The sequence below is a fragment of the Oenanthe melanoleuca genome, chromosome 2, assembly GCF_029582105.1.
Source record: "Oenanthe melanoleuca isolate GR-GAL-2019-014 chromosome 2, OMel1.0, whole genome shotgun sequence".
Classification (NCBI taxonomy): domain Eukaryota; kingdom Metazoa; phylum Chordata; class Aves; order Passeriformes; family Muscicapidae; genus Oenanthe; species Oenanthe melanoleuca.
Window position 1 is genome coordinate 126,905,412 of NC_079335.1, and position 20,621 is coordinate 126,926,032.

The window sequence follows — 20,621 nt, forward strand, 5'->3', positions numbered from 1 at the left end:
AAAAATAAAGCAGAGAAATAATTAGAGGTGGGTTGTATGGCCATTCCTTTAAGTCCAGCAATAAGATACTTCTCCATTCCAAGTAATGGAGTTATTCATGTGGAAAATTCCACAATAAATTGTAAGCATGTATATAAAGACTGGACATGACTGCAAACTACAAATTTGACCATCCAGTTAAAAAATCCCCACATTTGCCTTTTTCAGTAGTGAGCGCAAAATAATGAAATTTAAGGACCAAATACTTCTATCAGTAGCAATGGTATTATTCTACAAGTCCCACAGAGACTACACATCTTTAACCAAGTCAAAGATATAGCATATTTATCTCAGCAATATACTTTCAAGCTATGAAGGTCAAACATACATAAAAAGAAACAAAAAACTACAAAACAACTCAAACTTCTGTTGTATCATCTTTATTGAAAGTAGCTGTGGTCTTTTTTATGTTTATAGAGTTAGGTTCCTGGATTGGTTTTATGTATTTTCAGCTGAAAAATCTCTGAAAACCTATTATGCCTACTTAATAAATTAGCCTCACTGCTCCCATTCAAATGTTAAATTTAATCTACAGAAAAGTTCAAAAAATGATGCAAAAATTGAACCCTAATACAACTGAATTCAATGAGACTTGTTTTAATAAAAGAAATAATAAGAAGTAATTTTGCCATCAGCAACAGAGTATGCTCATGGGATCAAGAAATCCTGGCATTACTGAAAAAACATCAGTGGAAATGATCAGCCATTGCCAGACACTTAAAGCAACTGCAGCAGATTACATTCTTCAGGGATGTTTTCAAAAATTGGTCTTTTTGGGTTTTTAAAAAATTACTCCTTTCATGCCATTTACAGAAAAACCAGTTTAAAAGAAATTAGTTTGAATTTCAAAAACTGTTAACATAGCATTTTTGTAGTTGAGGGACAATCCTAGAAACTATTGATGTAGGAGAAAAGAGCAGATGTGAGATTATCATCTCTACAAATGAAACCACGTAGCCCACAGTCACACAGAAGTCAGTTTTATATGGGTTTTGATGACAATTTCTAGAACACATTTTTGCCCACTGATTCATGGAAAACTAAGAACGTGACCAAAAAAAAAAATGAAGGGAATATTCTTGCTACTGAAATAGGATGAAATAATGTAAGTTTTAACTTTTAGGAGCACTTGGAACCTTTCATTTAGGGCTGGTTTAAGTTAAACTGCCTGTTTACACCATTCCTCTTCTCGTCCTTCCTACTGACACGTGCATGGCTGGGAGCTGAATCAGACCCATGAGTGGATCTGGCTGAATCATTCTTCTCTCTGCATTACTTTTCAACTGGATCCACTCCCCTGGTCTGATGAACTTCACATCTTTAAAGCCTTGCAGCACTGAGAGAACAGAGAAGAGTGGCCAAAGGGAGGGACTGCTTACAGTAAATGCTGCTGTCAACAGGAATTTGTGTTTCACAATAGCCAACACAGACCTGGCTCTAGCTTCCTGAACAATGATTGCTGCTATCATTTCTTGGGAAGAGTATTCTGGCTATGACCTCTTCAAATGAATTTGGAATAAAATTTCTCAGGCCCCTCTAACAATTTGTATCTCCAGAGTTTCAATTCTGTGTCTCTCAAACACATTGGAAATGTGTAACAACAGAAAAAAGTTCTTTGCAGGCCTTGTAGAGACATTTAAAAGCCACTGCCACTAGAATGATGGATTCTTAGACAGAAGTATGCCCGTACATGCCCTCCCTCAATGCACTTGCTATTCTTGAACTTCTCTTGGTCTTTGATCAGTATTTCCAGATCTTGGGTCTCCCTCCAAAGCCTTCTCTTCCTTCTCACAGAATCTCTGAGTGCTAGAATATACAGTTAAAGGTTCTGTCAGGAAAAATGTGATTTCATTACGCTATGAAAGTGTCCATTTTTCTTTCCACGTCTTTTTCTCTCCTTTGGAGGTTCCAGGCTCATCACTAGTGTGGAGAAAATGGTTCCCCTTGACTGTTTATATCAGCAACTCTTCTAGAGTGTACTGTGCCTTTTTACCTTTTTACCCTGGATGTATATGACACAATGGCAGATACAGCATACATTGAAGCATTTAATAACACACAGTTTTATAAAACTAATTAGTGTTACATAAATAAGTGCCTAAAATGTGCACATACATTCAATTATTGTATTATAATAGTATATAGGCCTATTAATACATTGAATTTTGAAACAGGTACATAAACATAAATTAAAATGTACATATGAACTTAGTTTCATCAGTATTGAACTAAATCATGTCTGCTACAAATAGAGAAATTTAATACTGTCAATGGCATTTTCTTCTAAGCCCTATATAAATCTCCCTCACTGTTAGCATCTGAATGCCTAAAAAGCAAATCACAGAGTCATTTACATTGAGTCCAACCATAAATCTAACACTGCCAAGCCCACCATTAGAGCATGTCCCTAAGCACCACACCTACATGTTTTTTAAATACCTCCAGGGATGGTGAGTCAACCACTTCCCTGAGCAGCCTGCAGACTGGGAAGTGAGTTACTAAGACACAGTTTATTGAGACTTACAAAGCAGTGAAGAGACTCCAATATGAAGTCTCAGGTTCTGGCTACAAGCATTCAATGGTAGCTTCTAGAGAAATGTCTAGATGTGACACAGAAAACCTACTTGAAACAATCAGTAGGGAAAAGCATGCTTGAGTGTTTGGATGTAGTGTGATTTTTTAAATAGCTTTTGTAGACTGTATATAAGTTTCATGTTGTAGAAGACACTTCTGGGTTTGCCTCTGGGCAATGCTAGAGAGAAAAGTCTGAAGTGTGATTAATGCCCACAGCTGAATGATGAGCATAAAAGGTCAGTTTGGATAGTATGTGATGATCTTGAAACTGGTTTGGCCCTGTAATTTATGTTATCAATTCAAACCATATTAACTAGTTGAAATGAATGAAGTTATGCTATCTTCACTACCTTCTGTAACAATTGCATAGAGCTTATTACTTATAAAAGATTTATTTCATTCATGGAAATATAAATGGAAATGAATTAAGCACCATACTTTTCCTGCTTTGTTAGAAACTTAGATTAACATTGCAGTAGTTTTCTGTATTGTAGGGTTTTGGCCTCTGACGTGCATTACTGGCTCGATATATAATGCCACAGATTACAATTTATATTCTACAGGCCACTATGTCTTCAGTTACTTTCTCAGTACTACACTACATGCAAATTCACAAAAGGCCATCTTTTAAGTGCAATAATTGAATGGTAACAACCAGGAAAATACAAAATGTAATATCCCTGGAGCTATTTAATTTGTCTGTTATGTATGCTCCATGTAAAAGTCCAGAAAGGGACAACAGATTCATTAGCACCATGTATTACATATTTTTTAGGTATGTGTTGTTTTCTGTTTGTTTTAATACCAGATCTGTTAGCAATTACAGTTCTCATTCAGAGGATACCAGCAATATGTAGCATCAACAGTCTAAGTCCTAGTCAATTCCTGCAGGCAGACTGGCAGAAATGTTCCTGATGCTGGGTGAAAATATTTGCTACTGAATAACACATTTCAAAACAGATTTTAACAAATCAATTATTCATTTAAAACTTCAGCCAGACCTATGCAATGTAAGGAAAGCAGGTTTTAATGAGCTTATTAAAGTTACTGGAAAATTCCTGTAAAAGAAAATGCATTTGGAAATCATTTAACACGAGAATCTCACCAAATCAATGGCAAGATTCAAATGTCTATTTTTAATGTTTTTCTTCCAGTCACACAATTGTGCTGGCTCTAGAGTAAACAAAAAAACACACTTACCTGATAGAGTTATCCCACTGGAATAATTTGTGCAAATAAAGTTTAACACATGTTAAGGGCTGTAGGCTTAGGTCAAAAGCATGGAAAATTTCCAGCATCAGAAACAAAAGAACATGTTCATGGAATAAAAAATGGGAAATGTTTCATGGTTTCAAGTAAATAGCGACACACCCGGTTCTGGATAAGATGGAGATCTGAATCTAAAAACTCTTTTTTTAGACTGTGCCCAAGCCTCAGGAGATATTTACCTTGTAAAGATCCCTGTAATTCTGCTTGCCCAGTTGTGTACATTCAAGACCTTGCAGGAATACACAGTTTCTCTGTCTGGCTCATATGCCAAGGTCTCCACTTGGCATAGTGAAACAGAGGCTGCAGGTGCTAAGAGGCAATGGGATAATAAATTCTCTCATTTCTGTCCCATTATAATTCTGAGATTTCATGAAGGTACACACATGGCTGTGCGAAGCAGAAAGCATTCCTGGGCTCTGTGGTGTAATCGTTTTTTTACTTTCTATGGTCATCTGGAGAAATGATTTATGATTGCTTTTGCATACGAAAGAACTGAGATTGAGATAATGAAACACTTGGATTTTAAAAGCAGTGAGCCAGCACAAAGAAATCATCAAATACCAAAACACTGAATAGATTAAAGTATAAAATAAATGTTTTCATTTTCCATCTTTGAAAATGACGAAAATTGCATCAAGTATCTCATATTTCTGAAGTCAAAAAGAAAAGTGAGAAAGAAACATCTATAGCAAATGTGAAAACAGCTCATGAATGAAAATTTCATGGCCTTGAGCATATTTCCATACATAGATGGAAAATGTCCATATTTGATCTACAGTCTGGAAGTTATGCTGGCTTGATTGGCTTGTGTCTTAGCTTCCCAACCACTTCTGATTTTTCTTATCCTCTTCCTAAAACATGGGAGGAGCAGAATGCATTTACAAAGCAGAACTACAATAGGCAGAAAAACTGCAACCATAAATGAAGGTGGCGTATACCAGATGAATTGGTTAGCATCAACCCACTTATTCCAAGCAAACACCAGGGCATGAACAGTGCATAGCAGCAGGGCTAAATATCCCATCTTGCTCTGCAAAGAGAAAGAAAATAGCAAGTTTTATTTTTCCCAACTTGGCAAAAAAGTACTCAGTTAAGCAAATATGGAAATCTGGACAGGCCTTGACCAACAGGCTCAAGTCAAAGCTACCACTGACTTAAAACTAAAAGCTAAGAACTCTAAGTCAAGACTCCAACTGTACTCCTTTATGCCACTGTAAAAGAAGATGGATGAGGCATGTTTTTCAAGTACTGCTATGATATTTAGCTAAAAAACAGAAGAGATTGCTGGTTATTCCTGAAACATGCTCAATCCTGAAAATCTCAATTTACAGATGCCATCTATATACCAAATTGCCTTAATTCTGTGATAAATCATTTTGAGTTCAAAACCAGATCTATTAAGGGATTAATTGATTACTTGCAAAGAAAAATTTTAAGCTAAAGTAAAATCACAGAATCTAGTAAATCTAGTACTATGGCAAAAGCACTGCTCAACTACAGGAAGCTCAAGTCTTTCATTTAACTTAAGAGTGATAAATTTGGCTAAGCTTGTCTACAAAATTCAGGAGTAAAGAAAATTCAGTAGTAATTTTTTCTTGTCACTTAATAATCTTGTACTCATCAGTGATGTTGAATATTGTCTTTCCAACTGCTGAATGTACAGAACATGATTTTTAAGTAATAAGTTTATTTGTTTATAACATAAATCCAACATAGAAGTATTACTCTTCTGGGTTACTTCACCATAATCTTTCAATAGTGAAAGCAGTCTCGCATTTGGAGACTTCCTTCTGACTTGTTCATATTCTCTGTACACTTATCTTACAAATGATGGATTTCATAGAGCATGCAGATCACTAACTGGTGATTATACACCTCAGATCTGCTTTTAAAAAATAAATCAGATTTTCAAATGCCAGGTCCTTACTGAAGTTTCTGATTTTGGTGTTTGAGAGCCTAATCCAACACTTGCTTAAGTCTAGTGTGACCATACTGATGTCAGCAGAACCACCCTGATTATTACTGCATATGATGTAAGAGAACTGAGAGCAACCCTGATGCCTGGGTTAAGGAAACAAACACAGCCGTAGAAAACTGGAGACTGGCTGGATTTGATTATCCAGCATCTGTTCTAAGATGTCTCTTTCAGAATGCACTGTGTCATATGGGAACAGCATTGACTGGTTCAATGCCATCTACTTCAAATTCAGCAGGACATGGGATATTCTGGAGAGATAAGATACTCAGAACATTACTTCAGCATGAGAGCTAAGAAAAAGTCTCAAAGGGACAACGGCTGCTGGTTGTCAGGAGGAGAAAAAAAGAAAAGTGGTATGGAGTTGTCTTTCCTTTTTATACACTGAACACAACAGCCTGTTCTCTTGATGAAAGAGTAATGGAAAGAACATTTCTCACAAACCAGTTAACAAAGAGTACGGAACAAACTTTTCGGTTGGTTTCACTAACTCTGTGTTTGATATTTCTAACTCCTAATGGTCTTAGCTGATAACACACAGTTCTGCAAATGGAACGTGCAGTAATGACATTCATGCACACCTGAATGTAGTGGAACTCTCTCCAGGTCAAAGAGTGACTGACAGATGGAATTGATGTTATTGCCAACAGGGCCAGCAAAGCAAGTCCCAGAATTCCTAGAGACACATAAATCTCCATTCTCCAAACATCATGTTCAATCCAGGCATTTTCTTTCTTTTGTTTGACCTGCCGAAAGAACATGATAAAAATTACAGACTGCCACACTTGGCTGTTTGTGTTAAATATAATTTCACTATTTTCACCATAATATTAATAAAGTGAGCAAAGTAAAATCAGTATTTTGGTTTGTTTGAAAGTCTTTGAATGTAATTGCTATTTACTTCTGATGACAAAGTCTTCACTAGTATCTGCAGAGCAGAGCAAAGGTGAGCTTTTAGACAGAAGAATTTAGACTTCATCAGTGTCTCAGCCCAGGAGAGCCTGATTCTGAGGCCTCTTAACCTGCCTTCACAGCAAGGACAAATCTTGGTTTTGACAAGAAAAAAACCCACCTATGGCTAAATACCATATCTGGGAGATTATAACAACAGGAAATATAATAATAGCACTACTTCAGGAAAGTAATTAAGCAGGCCTTTTCAATAAAAATACCCTGCTAGGGTAGTTGTTTAGCTCTGTTTTTTAAAAACAACACAACTTGTTACATTTGTGATTTTAATAAACTGTTCTCAAAGCTCTTCCTATTTACAACTACCTGCAGCAGCATTTTGATCCTGCTAGTGATCACCATGCCATAATATGCCCCAAATATGATCATTTCTGCATCTTGAAGACTGGAATCTGAAGGAAATTTCTAGTAATCCATTCAAGTCAGATTACCAGTAAAGCTGATTTCAGAGTTTTCAACAGGTAATTTGATTGTTTACAAAAATCTTAAGAATCTACTGACATCATCATATTGTGCTTTTAATAATTTTTAATAATAAAGACTTTAGAGGTAATAAAAACATATGCTTGCAGTCTATACCTTATATTGGAATACCCCTAACACCACATTATATATGGCACCCAAGGAAATAGGTGAGCATTAGGAATTATATTTACAGAGGACATTGGAGAGCTCTGCAAGCCAATTATTGACCATGAGTCAGAAGCATCATTGAAATCCTGTCTTTAAACAAGGTAGGTATCATTCCAAATGTGAGCCACCAGTATTCACAAATTTAGTTTGTGCAAATACAGGTTACTGTGATTTAGCTCAGCCCTCCTTCACTGCTGGCCAGTTCACTTTGCAAAGGTGTCTAAAAATGTTGTGTTCAGTGCTCAGTTTTCATTTCTAGATTTCACAGGTCCAGAGAAGATTAACCTACACTAAACTAATAGTGTGCCAAAGACTTAAACGTTCCTGTGAGATAAAATTTTGTGCATTTTACAGATGGAAAAAAATCCCAAATAAAGCAAATAACTTATTTAATATGCTTTGACAACTAGGTCCTGGCTCCATCCCTGAACAGTGCTCTCTGTGAATGTACTTGAAAATCAAATAAAGGCAATGAAAATGGTTTTTCCCCATCCCCATTCAAGACTTGCTTGAATGACCAAACCAAGGATTTTCTGAATGCAGAAGGGTTGGTGTTTGCATGCCCATCATACCTGCTGGAATGCCCAGTTCAGCAGCTTGTATCTGTATGATCTTCTCATTGGATAGCACAGGCTATAGCAGGCGTGCAGTGTGGCAGAGAAGAAACTGAGAAGTCCAAATTGTTTCCTTGATGACATCCATCTATCCAGCCACTGGGGAAACCTTTTATACTTGGTGCCAAAGTACAGCTGGAAACCAGCAGCTAATATTCCTGGTAAATACACTAATGCTAAAAGGGTAATTGAAGTCACTGGTAAAACTTTGTTTATGACAAGGATTGGAATTTTATAGAAAACGTTTTCCTTTCTGTTTATAAAAGGATATATGACATCTCTCATGGAAGTGTAAATAAATGTTAATAATGAGATCACAGATGCTATCTTCATTGGCAAGTGCCACTTAGGGAACAGATCCTGCTTGCAGTGCAGCTCTGAAGAGTGTTCAAACTCACCAAAATGGTGTGCTTGATGTAAATCAAAAAGTGCAGCTGCTTCTGATGGATTGGCAACTTGCATATCCACATTCTGGAAGAAACAGAATGGAAATACAAAGTGAGTTCAAGAGAAGATTAAAAAGTTCAGTAATGACTTACTTCAGTAATGACTATTTGCCATCATGACTTTTACAACTTACTGCAGTGGAACCACACACAAAACATATGCACTATGAAAGACAAGGTAACTTGGAAACATAATATTTCAAAGCACACAGTCAGCACTTGAGTAAGGCACTTGTAGCATAGATTTCCCATTCTTCATTATCTGCAGTGATTTTCAAATAGATTCTCATTCCATCCACTGCAAGGATGGAAGGATTACATTATGTGAAGCATCATTTCAGCTTATTATGTAAGTTAGAGACTTCAAATGTCAAATTTCAGCTATAGACTTAATGATGTAGCCCAAATACCATGCACAAGAAAGGATTAAAGGATTTTTTTTCTAGATGATTTTTGGTGTGATGTGGAAAACTTTCTGAGTGCAATGTTGCTACCATGAAGATTCCCCCAAAGATATATTTTATATTCCTGTGTAAAAATCCTGAATTATTCCTATGGAGTTTTGCTCGCCTGGTAAGATATAATTAGCAGCTACCCTCATGTAGTTTTTAGCTGTCCCAAACTTTGTTTATTTTTTATCATGGACTGTGATTAAATTGAATTAGATGTTCTTTATCTTTTTATCTCTTCATGTCAATATTGTGACAACACTTCAGAAATATTCATGATATGCCAGTATGATGGTAACACTGTCTCTGGACAAAATTGAATCAAGGATTGCATTATTCTATGTGACATATGAGTTGCTTTTTTTACAGAAACATTACCAAGTAGTTAAGATTTCCTGTATTTCTTCTTGGCATGATGCTCTGACCTGCATTCTGATCAATGGCATGATTACCACTTTCCCTCTTCTCCATTGTGGAAACTCCCTGCAGAACAAACACAGGATGTAAAACAGGTTTTGAAATGCCATACTGGAACTTTGAGGCCTATTTTCCCTCAATATGTTTTCTTCCTTGTCCTCCACACTTTTGCTAGGGAAGGTACAGTCAACCAGAGAAAGGAAAGTCTGTCCTCTGAGAATGGAAAAAGCTCAGCTTATTTTCTGGGTAAAGCAGAGAATAAGAAAGCATAAATCAACGTAACAAAATTACTAATGGAAAATAATATTTAAGCCTAATAACCCTGTCACCAGCAGAATTGATGCATTAATTAAAGTTTTTAAATGGCAACAAATTCGTTTGAAACAGCTTGCAGGAAAAAACATGTAAAATGTTGTGAAGATGGATTTTAAGTTCATGAGACTTGCTGATACAAGAAGCCCATGAAGATGTTTTGTTTCTAATACCTGAAAGTCACTCTGGGGCTTTAGAGGTATATCCTCCATTCAAGATGGACAAGAAACTGGAGCTTTGCTCGTGCTGTTCCCAGGTATTTTGGCAATACCCATCACCACCAGTAGCAACAGAAATGGTTCTAAGCTATTAGGGATGACAAAAAAATCAGGTGGTAGAAAAAGAAGAAAAAAGGAAGAGAATTGATAAACTGAAAGAGATGTTTCTGGAAATCCTAGGATAGCAGGGAAGACAGTGTTTTGAAGAGCACGAAATAACTACAGGGCCTGCAAGGACCATGCAACAAGGACTTCCCAGGTGTGTGTCATGCTGTTGCACACTGCAGGAGGCACTGGCACCATGCTGCTGAAAGCTCAGAGTGCCATACCACAGAGTGACCTTCTGTGACAACCTTTAAGCAAATTACTAGGTGGCTCTTCCACATACTTTCCTACTGAACAGCTGAATTACTTGATATAAACTGTTTTTCTAACTACTGATTCTTTTATATCCATAAATCTTTTGAGAAATTATATGGAGAAATCAGACTTTACCAATTTTCCTTCTTTTACTGTGTCTGATTCCTTCAGTGGGTGAGTCTTACAGTCTTTTACTGTCTGCTATGAGGGTTTGCTCTCTGCCAGGCCAGCAGGCACCTGAAGCATTCTTTTTTGAAGTGTTCTTTTCCTTAGTATTTCTCTTTGGATTTTTCCCTCCTGGTAGTCAGCTCTCCCTTTGAGCATAACCTTTCAGACAAGTGTTGCAGAGGAGGGTCAACAAGAGTTCTGTCTGAAGGTCAGGCTGTTAACCCTTTCCTACACCAGCTAATGGTTTAGGAAAAGGTTATCCTTTGTATATCCTGCACACAAGAAAGCTTGGACGGATGAAGGCATGCTTGTTTCCCCCCCCTATTCCTAGGGCTAGTCCTGGTAATTTTATCAAAAGTTTTGGGAAATCATATATCTTCATAAAGCCTCAGATTTTAGAATTTCTACTTCTATATGTTTCAATATACATAATTTCTAGCTGTTACAATTCAAAGAATAGTTTACAAATAGAACTTAGGAGGGTGAACTTACCTGTAAAAAACCTAATAACCAATACAGTGAACATGTATATTTAAGGAACTGATAATATGAAGGGCAGCCACTGTTCTTGAGGCCTACCTTCTGGCCACCACACTGTCTTAGAGATACAGAAGCATAATTTAGTTTGGGAAGCTCTGTATGGAAAATCTTGCTTCACCCAGTTCTTGTGTTCCTATCATCATTCAGAAATTTTTGAAACAAAGAGTCCATTATTAGTTTCCAGTTAAAGGTTTATATTGATGAGGATGGAATAAATGGTGTCGTGATATGAACAAAAGCAACCCATGAGCTAGAATGCCAGCTGCCGATCCTAAAAGCTGGTTTATTGGTTCTTTTGGGATACAATGTTTAATACAATGTTAAACACAGGGTTAAAGGTTTATGCAGCAGAAAACAAGACAGAAAGACAAAAGAAAATGTGTGTGAATGAAGGAACGTGTTCATCCACGGAACTACAGGTTTCAGCCATGCGACTGCATGCAAGGAAGCATCATATTCCACCTGGCTTCTGATACCAGTCAACACAAAATTATTTCCCAGTAACAAGAGTAATAGCCTTTGAAAACCCTAGAAGAAGAGCACCTACAATTCACTATTCAGTGCCTTATAAACTGCTGAAAGAAGTATTCTAGACTATATGTCTTTCTGGAATACATCCGAAGAAAAATTAGGAGTCCTGCAAGAGACAGTAACCTAACTCAGAACCGTTATGAAAGACAGCAGTTATATTAATGTGCATCCTCCGTGCACATCCCTTCTGCTCTGGGAGGCAGCTGCCAGCGAGGGGTGGAGGGCGTCCCGCTGCTGAAAGCCAAGTTTCCAGCGCTGTGAGTACGCTGCTGAATTTTGTACTGAGACAGCAGGCTCACTGTAACGCTGAACCATCAGGGATCCACACTGTACTGACATTTTCCCGGGAAAACATCATTGCTAGTCACTGGGAGATTTTCCTGAGAAAGGGGTAGAGGCTATGACAATAACGAGGAGGGGATGGAAGAGGCGCGGGATAGTGCCTGCACCCCTCTCTCGGCACTATCGGAAAATTACAGCACGAAGCTGCTGGGCAGAAGTATCTCGCTTTCCCGGTGCCCGCTGCATCGTGCGGGACGCTGCAGGCACTCGGCACGGGAGCTCGGAACTTTCCCTGCTCTTCAAAACTCTGCTGAGCTCAGTGGAAAACCGAATGAAAGCCCAGGGGCGTGAGCCGGAGAGCGTCGCTCGGCGTCCTTCCTCGGCAAGAACGAGCCGGAGGCGCTCCCCGTGCAGGAGCCGAGCCCGCCGGGGCCCCCGGCCCGGCCCGGCCGCGTGGCGGGCGGGGCCCGAGCGGAACGGCCGCAGCACACGGACACCTCGCAGGGCTCCGGGCACGGCCGGCCCCTGTCCGCCCCGGGCTCACTCACCTCGGCCCGGCAGCCCGGCCTCTCCTCCGCGCCGCGGGGGGCGGCAGCAGCGGCGGCGCGGCTCGGCTCGGCTCCGTCCGCGGGGGGCAGCGCCCGGAGCGCCGCTCGGAGGGCGAGGCGGCCGCGGGACAGCAGCGGAGCGCCCGCCGGACTCTGAGGAGATGGGAGTGAGAGGCGGGGGAGCCCGGCCGCAGCCTCCACCTCCGCTGCCGGCCCCGCCTTCCGCGCCCATCCCGCTCCCCTCCGCCCGGCGCAGCGCCGTGCCCCGTCCCGAGCGGCCTCGGGGGCGGCGCGGCCTCAGGGGCTCCCTCCGGCCTGGGAGCCCCGGCCGCGGGTCTGCTGGGGCCTCGGCCGGACAAAGGGCGCATTCACCTGCTCCCTCCCCGCCCCGCCGCAGGGAGGAGGAGGAGGAGGAGGTGCCGAGGTGCGCTTTCCCCCGGTGCCCCTCGCCTCCACAGCCGGGGCCGGGCCGGGCCGGGCCTGTGGCGGGCGGGCTGCGGGGCACGGCGCGCTCGGGCCGCTGCCCGGCGCCCTTCGGCTCCGCGCCTGCTGCTGCTCTGCGGTCAGTGCGTTCTCTTCCCTGCCCGCTCCTCCGAACGTGACAAAATGCCCTAGTGATCCCTGCTCCTCATACGAGCAGTCCTCACTTTAATTTTTTGGGGGTTTTCTCTTGCTGCCTTTTTTTTTTTTTTTTTTTTTTTTGACCTATGCTGGCGATTTTGAAAAGGCTCCTGAAATTTTAGTCACACAGTAGTGCGAACTGTCATTGTGTTGTGAAACCTCTGTTCTAGTGCGTATTTTGACATGTAGTGGCTTCCTGGCGTTGAAAGACACGTAGCCCGTTCGTGTCAGAAATGTTTTCAGGCAGAGCTCATTGTGTCCTCCTCAGGATGTCTTCACAGAAATTATGCCAATTTCCATGTCTTTGTATCTTGGGAGGGGAGTAGATTTTTATTTTCTGCTTTTCAGTAGATGTTAAATGGAAGTAGACTCCAGCTGAATGATGCTATGGAAGAAAAGAGGAGATTGCCTTAGGAGGATTAGAAGAACGGAAAAATTGTATCTCCTGAATAAAACCTTCTAAAAATTTTTTTAGTTGTCTTCATTAGCATGTTTTTCTGTGCTTTGCAAAAGGCTATTTCCCAAGTGTTTTCCATTAGTTAATTTTTTTTAGCAAAGGGATGCTAACTTGGGTATGCTCTCACGTTGTGCAAGTGCCGCTTGATTTCCTTCGCTGCTATTTTTTCAGGTCGGTGTGGGGTTTTTCCCGTTGCCATCAGCAGGGTGACGCCTGGCGGTGGGAGCGCAGGGGAGGAGGCTGCCTGAGACAAGGTGTGCCGGGCGCTCCCAGCCCGGCTAGGGAGACTTTGCCGTACAGGGGGCTAAAAGCATGTCCCGAGTGAACTCCTTGGCAAAGCACTGCTCAGAAGCCCTGGTGTAAGCTAGTGTTATGGGAGCTACATTTATAAAAGGTAGCTCAAGATGCTGAGAGATTGCAGTATCTGGACATCCAGTCTCCAGAATAGAACAGACTATCTTAAAGACAGAATATCCTTAAGGTATCCTTAGCCTTTCCATTAAACACACAAGAGCTCAGCTCCTGCATATGCATTCTCAGAAGATGAGATGAAAAGGCAGCCAAAGTGTGAAGCTGGCTATTAAATAAGTACCTGGTAAGCTGCTCTGCACAGATGCTTCTAGGTATCTCTGGACAAGCAATCTCCTCTCTAGTCTGCATCTTGAGTACTATTAGGTGCCTGTCTGTGAATAAAAATGGAAAGCTGATTTTATGTGGGTGCTGACAAAGTGGAAATAGATTCAAATGCTAGTGAAATCTTTCCTTTCATGCCTACCCTAAGGCATGACTTCCATGTCACTCAAAGTACCACTTATATTAGGATGGTTACTGGAAAGCAAACTGCATGGCAGTCCTGCAGACCATTACACCCAGATGATGCCACTGCATGTTCACAGCCTTGAACTGGTATTGAGATGTGCTTTGTAACAGTCTAAGGCTGAAGGTAGGAAACACCACAGGAATCAGGAGTTGATTCAAAATGAGATAATTTCTCTTGGAACATGCAAAATGGGCATGATGTCACTGACAAGAATGTAAAATTGTGCAGGTTTGGCTAGCTCCAGAGGTTTGGAATAGTGTCAATATGCTTTAACTCTTGTAGGAGCTTAGGGAGAAAGAATACTACTTTTGTGGTTGCTGAAGTGTGTCAGAATTTTTTCCAGAGAACAAAAATACTCTGGTGACACTGTCTTAGCCCGTTTGTGTTTTATTCCTTCTATATTCTGATCAAAGTCTGTGTGTGATGTTAACAAAGAACATGAAGGAATGCTTAATTACATTTTATGGAAGAAATAAATATTGCATAATTGACAAGATTGGCAGACAGTTCTTTAATCTTGATAACAGTTTCATCAGAGTTTTTACATGGAGAAGTCTGTGGTCAGGACAATTTGTCTGCTTCTGCAACCGCTCTTTAGACTAGGAGTTCTGAGAACAACTTGCCAAATGGTGGGAAAATGGTTCAGTGTTCCAGTAACTCACAGACCTACATATAACCACATTCACAATCTTGCTCAGAACTTGTTGAGTAAGCTGAGTGTAACTATTATTGTCAGCAAGATGACTACAGCATGCTCTTGGGTGACTCAGAAATGATGCTACAGAGAGGAAACTGGTGTGGAAAGGTGGAAACCTTTCCCTGTAATTTAACCAAGTGCAAGTGGGCTGGGTTCAGCCAGCTTGAAACACTTAAATGGTGGCTGAGTTTCCAGGATGGCACTTGAGGCGTTCACTAGAGGCTCACCAAGGTGGTAAAGGGCTCACAGCTCATGCTCCCTGGGGAGAGCTGTGGGAAAACTGGGCTTGTTTCATCTGGTGAAGAACAGACTAAGGGATGACATACTACCCTCCGTACTTGAAGGGAAAGTACAAGGGTGAGGAAGCCCAACTCCTGTTGGTAGTGCCAGTGAGTGTAAAAACAGTCAGACATCACAAATGGCAGTTTGAAGGTTCACACTGGGTACTAGGGAAATATTCTTCACTGAGAAGATAGTGAAAATCGTCATTGTGTCCATTGCTCCTTGTCTTTCCTTTGAACTCTACTGAGAAGAGTGTGATTCCATATTCTTTACTGTCTTCCTCCCTCAGGTATTCGTATGTCTTGTTAAGAGCATCCATAAGCCTTCTGATCTCCAGGCTGAATAGTTCCAGCTCTCTCATCCTCTCATTGTAGGAGAAGTGTTTCAGTGCTTTAGTCCTCTTTATGATGACCTGCACAGAAGCAGTTTCAGTACACCTGTGTCTTGCTTGTAGTGAAAAGTCCAGAACTGAACACAGCAATGCAGATGAGTCTCAGGGGGCTGAGGGAAGGGGAAGAATGACCTGCCTTGACCAGCTGGCAGTGCTCTTCTTATTGCAGCTTAAGACTTGATCTGATATTGACAGAGGTCTTCCTTTGAGTGAGACAGTGCACACAAAATTTAACTGCATTAATTTTTTTGCCTATGAAAATAAGTGAGATAACACCAAGAGGAGTCTTGCTCAAAATCCTCAAACTCAGCAGCCTGTGAAAAGGAACATAAAAATGTAGGTGCTACAAAGAATCATGTATGAATTTGGAAAATTATGAAACAACTTGAAATTTCATTTTGAAATGCTACCAAATCTAACCTGATTTTGAAAATTACAGCCTAAGAAACTGCAGTGTTGACTCCTAAATAGGAGTTGGAAATGGAAGTGGCGAATGCTCTGTGTTCATGTTGTGAGTAGGAGTTGCAGATGCAGCTGGTAGAGAATGCTTGTCCCTTATGGACTAAGGCCATTTGAGAACAGAGACATCAGACAGCATATTTGGTTTACTGTCATTTAATAAGTTCTTTATCCAAGGGAATATGTCAGAAGGAGATCAGATAAGCATACAACTGGTGTATTCCCTGCTGAATGAGTATGTAGTAAAGGACCAGCTGTTCTTAGTGAGTAACATTGTTAAAGTCAAACAAATTTCTTACTTGGCTTGGATTTATCTCACAAATCCTGATTCAAAGTAGTGGCACTCAAGCTACTTGAAATAGTTGAATTCCTCTGGAGGATTTAAGTCACCGGTGCCAAGTAATGGGAAGCTGAGGAAAATAACTACAGTAAAAAAACAGAGAGGCTCAAGATTGTTTGAGAGGGCTGTTCAATCTCATCCAACATGCATAAGTAACAAAACTGTGTACTACTTCTCTTGAATTATGAGAAATAAACAAAACCACATGACTCAACAAAGCAAATCAAATTTTTTTTTAACAGTGATACTTTTAGATGTTGTTGAAAGTACAAGTAAAGACCATGTGACTGCCACAGTTAAAGTTCAATGAAATGAGTTGAAAAACAACTCAAAGTAGAGGAGAATAGCAGTATTTTATTTTCTCATTCCCTGTAAAAATTGCATTCTGGATTTCAAGTATATAATTTATAGACAAATACAGAAAGCACTTCCATTCTTAATTTTTTGAACTAACACCTTTCACAGCATTCCTTTCTGATAATGCATGTTGTTTCTTGGAAGCAACACAAAAGAATTTGTTTTATATTTAAGAAAAAAAATTGATTGAATCAGACATAGTGATATTCCTTAGGTATAATCACACACTTTTAAAGAAATGCTTGCCCTTCCCAGTGTGTTTGTTACTTTTGCTTACATAACATCTACAATTGTACTGTTATCCCTTGAGGCAGCTGTGGTACTTCTCTGTGGTGTCCTGTTTATTTCAGAATATTACCACACACATGCCACTGGAGTATAGAGCTGGCTGCCTTAAAATACTTATAATAATGAAAGCAGTGATAATAAAAATAACAGTAATTTATATAAAGATTAACAAAGCCACAACAGCCCTGACACACTTCAAGGCTGCAAAATATAAAAAATACATGGAAAGGAATAGACTCACAGGGAAAGGGTTACTGAACAATGACAGAGTATTGGTCATGCAGATTTTTTTTACAAGAAACCTTTTTGCCTAAATCTGTTTATGTGATAGCAAACAGCAGTGATATATTTTCTGCTGTGGTATATACAGGTATTTGTTAACTCTAATTGTTAAAAAAGAGAGGGTTTTTCAGTATTTCTACAAGAGTCCATTGAAATTAAAATGCTTTGGAACATACCTTGTGGAAAAGTATGGGTTATTGCTCATAGCTGTGGTTCTTTGATGGATTTTGTGGTGGTCATTGTCTAACCCCAGCCAGCAACCAAGCTCCAGGCAGCAGCTTCCTCACCCCCCCACCTCAATGGGATGGAGAAGTGGATTGGGAAGATAAAAGTAAGAAAACTCATGGGCATTTTGATAAGTAAGAAAAAAGCTCTGTTCACAAGCAAAGCAAAGCCACTTCCCGTGGGCATGCAGGTGCTCAGCCACCTCCAGGGACGCAGGGCTTCATCAAACGTAGTGGTGACTTGGGAAGACAAACACCATCACTCCAAGCATCCCCCCTTCCATCTTTCCCCTCCAGCTCTATATGCTGAGCATGATGCTGTATGGTCTGGGGGTTTGCTTGGGTCAGCTGGGGTTGGCTGTCCTGGCTGTGTCCCCTCCCAGCTTCCTGTGCATCCTCAGACCTCTCACAGATGGGGTGCTGTGAAGAGCAGAAAAGGTCTTTGTGCAAGCCCGGCTCAGCAATAACAAAATAAATCTATTATCAATGCTGATTGCAGTGCACATCCAAACCACAGCCCCATGCCAGCCATTGTGAAGAAAATGAACTCTACCCCAGTCAAAACAGAACAGGGGTTTAGGAATGACATTCTAATGTCATTATACTTCCCGTGTGAAATTACAAAGGCGTGTGGTGACACAAAATTGTCAGGATGTTGTAATAATCTTCCCACAGCCATTTCTTTCCCAGGTTGTCTACCTCAGAAATTTATCATAAAATCTTGTTTCAGTATCATATTTTAAACTCCTTACAGTTTGTAAGGAATTTTTTGGCACTACACCTACAACAAAAACCTGCAGTTCTTTTTCCCTATCGCTTTAATTCCTACAAACCCCAGTCCCTGGTGTCAGATGGGGTGCAAACACAAACCATGGGCACTGACACCTTCTCTGCAGGCCATGAAGTAGGTTTCACATTACAAACAGAAGGAGACAGGTGATGGGTGACAGGGGAGGAAGGTGGAATGAACGTGGTTTTAGGAATGTAATGAGAGGGTGATGGTTTGGATGCAGGCTGTGGTGATAACTGTGCAGTGTGATGACAGCAGTCTCAGCTGCCGGATGCCATTGTAATAGCAACTCCTTCCTAAGCTTAAAGAGATATTTGAAAGAATAAAGGAATTTGCTTTGTCAGAATTTATAATAATTTCTTGGTTACTAAAATGTCTTTGTGAAGTGAGCAGGTGGGAGAACCCTCAAACACTATGTAAAAGGTACTGAGGTACTTATAAGGACCCTAAGTTTATCAGATGGTTGTTAGAAATTTGATACAATCTAGACAACTGTGGAGCAGAACCTGCTGATGCATTTGAAATTACTTAAATATATTAATCAAATGATACCATAATTAATTTTAATAAAGCAAAGTTGTCTGCCATCCAATTTTGGAAAAATACTTTTTATGTGGAACTACTGCATGAATGCATTTGTTATGGTTGACTGGTAAGGGAATTTTTGCTCACATGCAAAGACTGACAACACAATTACACTTCAGTCTTCAATATGGCAATAATTGTGCTAATTAGAGCTTGTTAAGTTGGATATTTTGGTAGATTTGAAATTGATTGTCAACAATTTTGCTGCTAATATTTATATTATATATCAATTGTAAGTTCTTTTTAAATCTGAGCAGTTTTCTTATATACAAAGGACCTTTTGTCCAAAACTTAATGCTGGATTCTAGTTTAGGATTCTGACTGTTCAAGAATACTGTCTGTGGTCAAAATTAAAATGTTCCTGCCATCCAGAAGCACTATTCTATGTGACTAACTTCATGCTACAAACAACACTGGATAGCTGAAGCTAATTGTCAGAAATAATCCAAGAGATTATATCTAAAATGAGATATTTGTTTGGACTTATTCCCACTGCCTGGGGCACTGGTCTACTCTAGAAGCAGAGCAGGGACTCAAAAAATAACTGGAGCAGGAAATGAGGCAGAGCTGGAACAGACAAGGAGCTCAAGCAGAGCAAGAACAGCAGGCTCTAGCATGCTGCAGGTTCCAGAGAAAAGCTGTAAACTTCCATCTAACAGCCAACCTGTCACAAATGAGCTTTGCAGGAGACACAAAAACTGGGTGGAGTGGTGGATGTACCAAATGGTTCTGCTATCATTCAGAGCTGGTTCAGCAGGCTGGAGAAGTGGGCCAATGTGAAGTTCAGCTAAGTCCTGCACTTGGGAGGAAATAAACCCATACACCAGAACAGGCTGGTGGCTGACCAGCTGGAAAGAAGCTTGGCAGAAAGTCCTTGGAGATACCAAATGAACATGAGCACCCTTGGAACAATGAATTGTTCAGTTCCTGGGCTGCAGGAAGCAGAGAACTGCCAGAGGGTTGAGAGAAGAAGTTCTCCTCATCTGTCAGCCCACATCTAGAATGCTGTGTACAGTTCTGTCTCTTCATACTTGTATGCGTCCAGCAAGAGCTGACAAAAACAATTAGAGAGCTGGAGCAGCTGACATAAGCAAAGATGGGCTGAATTGGGCTTGGAAGAGTGAAGGCATGGGGATATTGTATCTATGTGTAAATACCAGGGAGTAAAGAAGAGACAGACATTTCTCGATGACAGAGCAAGAGGCAAAGGGTACAAAGTGAAACACATGAAATTCCATTTAAACTTAAAAGAAATATTCCTGATGGGCTGTGGTTGAGATTGCTTTGATTGTGAAAAGACTGAAGTGAAACTCTACCCTAATGAGTATGGATGGCTTCAGGAACTGGACTTGAGAGTGCATTAACTTGAATATAGAGGTTGAGTGAAGGCACAAGAGCTTGATGAGAACTTTATATCAGAAGAAATGTAGTCAGAGATCTCCTTTAGGTTAATTTCTTTTTTGTTTGGTTATTGCCCATACTTGAATTCTAGAGTAGAAGTTGGTTTTCTGCTATTTTGCTCTTTACTTTGGCACACTTGTTTGACTAGAGTTGGTGACCTAGGGTGACTTACCATTAATGGTCCTCTGAAAATTCTATCTCAGCCAATTCTAATTGAGATCTCAATGAAAATGGAGGCAGGGAAAGTGTGGTGAAAGAAAAGATAGACACTGACCTGGATTTA

General features: G+C 40.4%; 2 protein-coding genes across 2 annotated transcripts; one reads left to right on the forward strand and one right to left on the reverse strand.

Annotated features, from left to right (window-relative positions):
- Positions 1–403: 403 nt before the first annotated feature.
- On the reverse strand, positions 404–12,628 carry STEAP1 (STEAP family member 1). The gene is made up of 5 exons (XM_056485578.1): positions 12,345–12,628; positions 9,347–9,451; positions 8,032–8,544; positions 6,439–6,603; positions 404–4,912 (listed from the first exon to the last, which is right to left on the reverse strand). The coding sequence occupies exons 2-5, from the start codon at positions 9,437–9,439 to the stop codon at positions 4,655–4,657; spliced, it is 1,029 nt and encodes a 342-aa protein (XP_056341553.1). The 5' UTR covers positions 9,440–9,451; positions 12,345–12,628; the 3' UTR covers positions 404–4,654.
- On the forward strand, positions 11,915–13,747 carry LOC130248837 (translation initiation factor IF-2-like). The gene is made up of 2 exons (XM_056482861.1): positions 11,915–12,906; positions 13,594–13,747. Exons 1-2 carry the CDS (start codon positions 11,915–11,917, stop codon positions 13,745–13,747), a joined length of 1,146 nt encoding a protein of 381 aa, XP_056338836.1.
- Positions 13,748–20,621: the final 6,874 nt, after the last annotated feature.

Coding starts and splice junctions, on each gene's coding strand:
- STEAP1 (XM_056485578.1), bottom strand. CDS start 9,439: ATGGAGAAGAGGGAAAGTGGTAATCATGCCATTGATCAGAATGCAGGT. Junction 8,545..9,346: donor CAGGAAATCTTAACTACTTG/GTAATGTTTCTG, acceptor TGTTTCTTCCAG/AATGTGGATATGCAAGTTGC. Junction 4,913..6,438: donor GAGAGTTCCACTACATTCAG/GTGTGCATGAAT, acceptor TTCTCTTTGCAG/AGCAAGATGGGATATTTAGC.
- LOC130248837 (XM_056482861.1), top strand. CDS start 11,915: ATGACAATAACGAGGAGGGGATGGAAGAGGCGCGGGATAGTGCCTGCA. Junction 12,907..13,593: donor GCGCCTGCTGCTGCTCTGCG/GTCAGTGCGTTC, acceptor CTATTTTTTCAG/GTCGGTGTGGGGTTTTTCCC.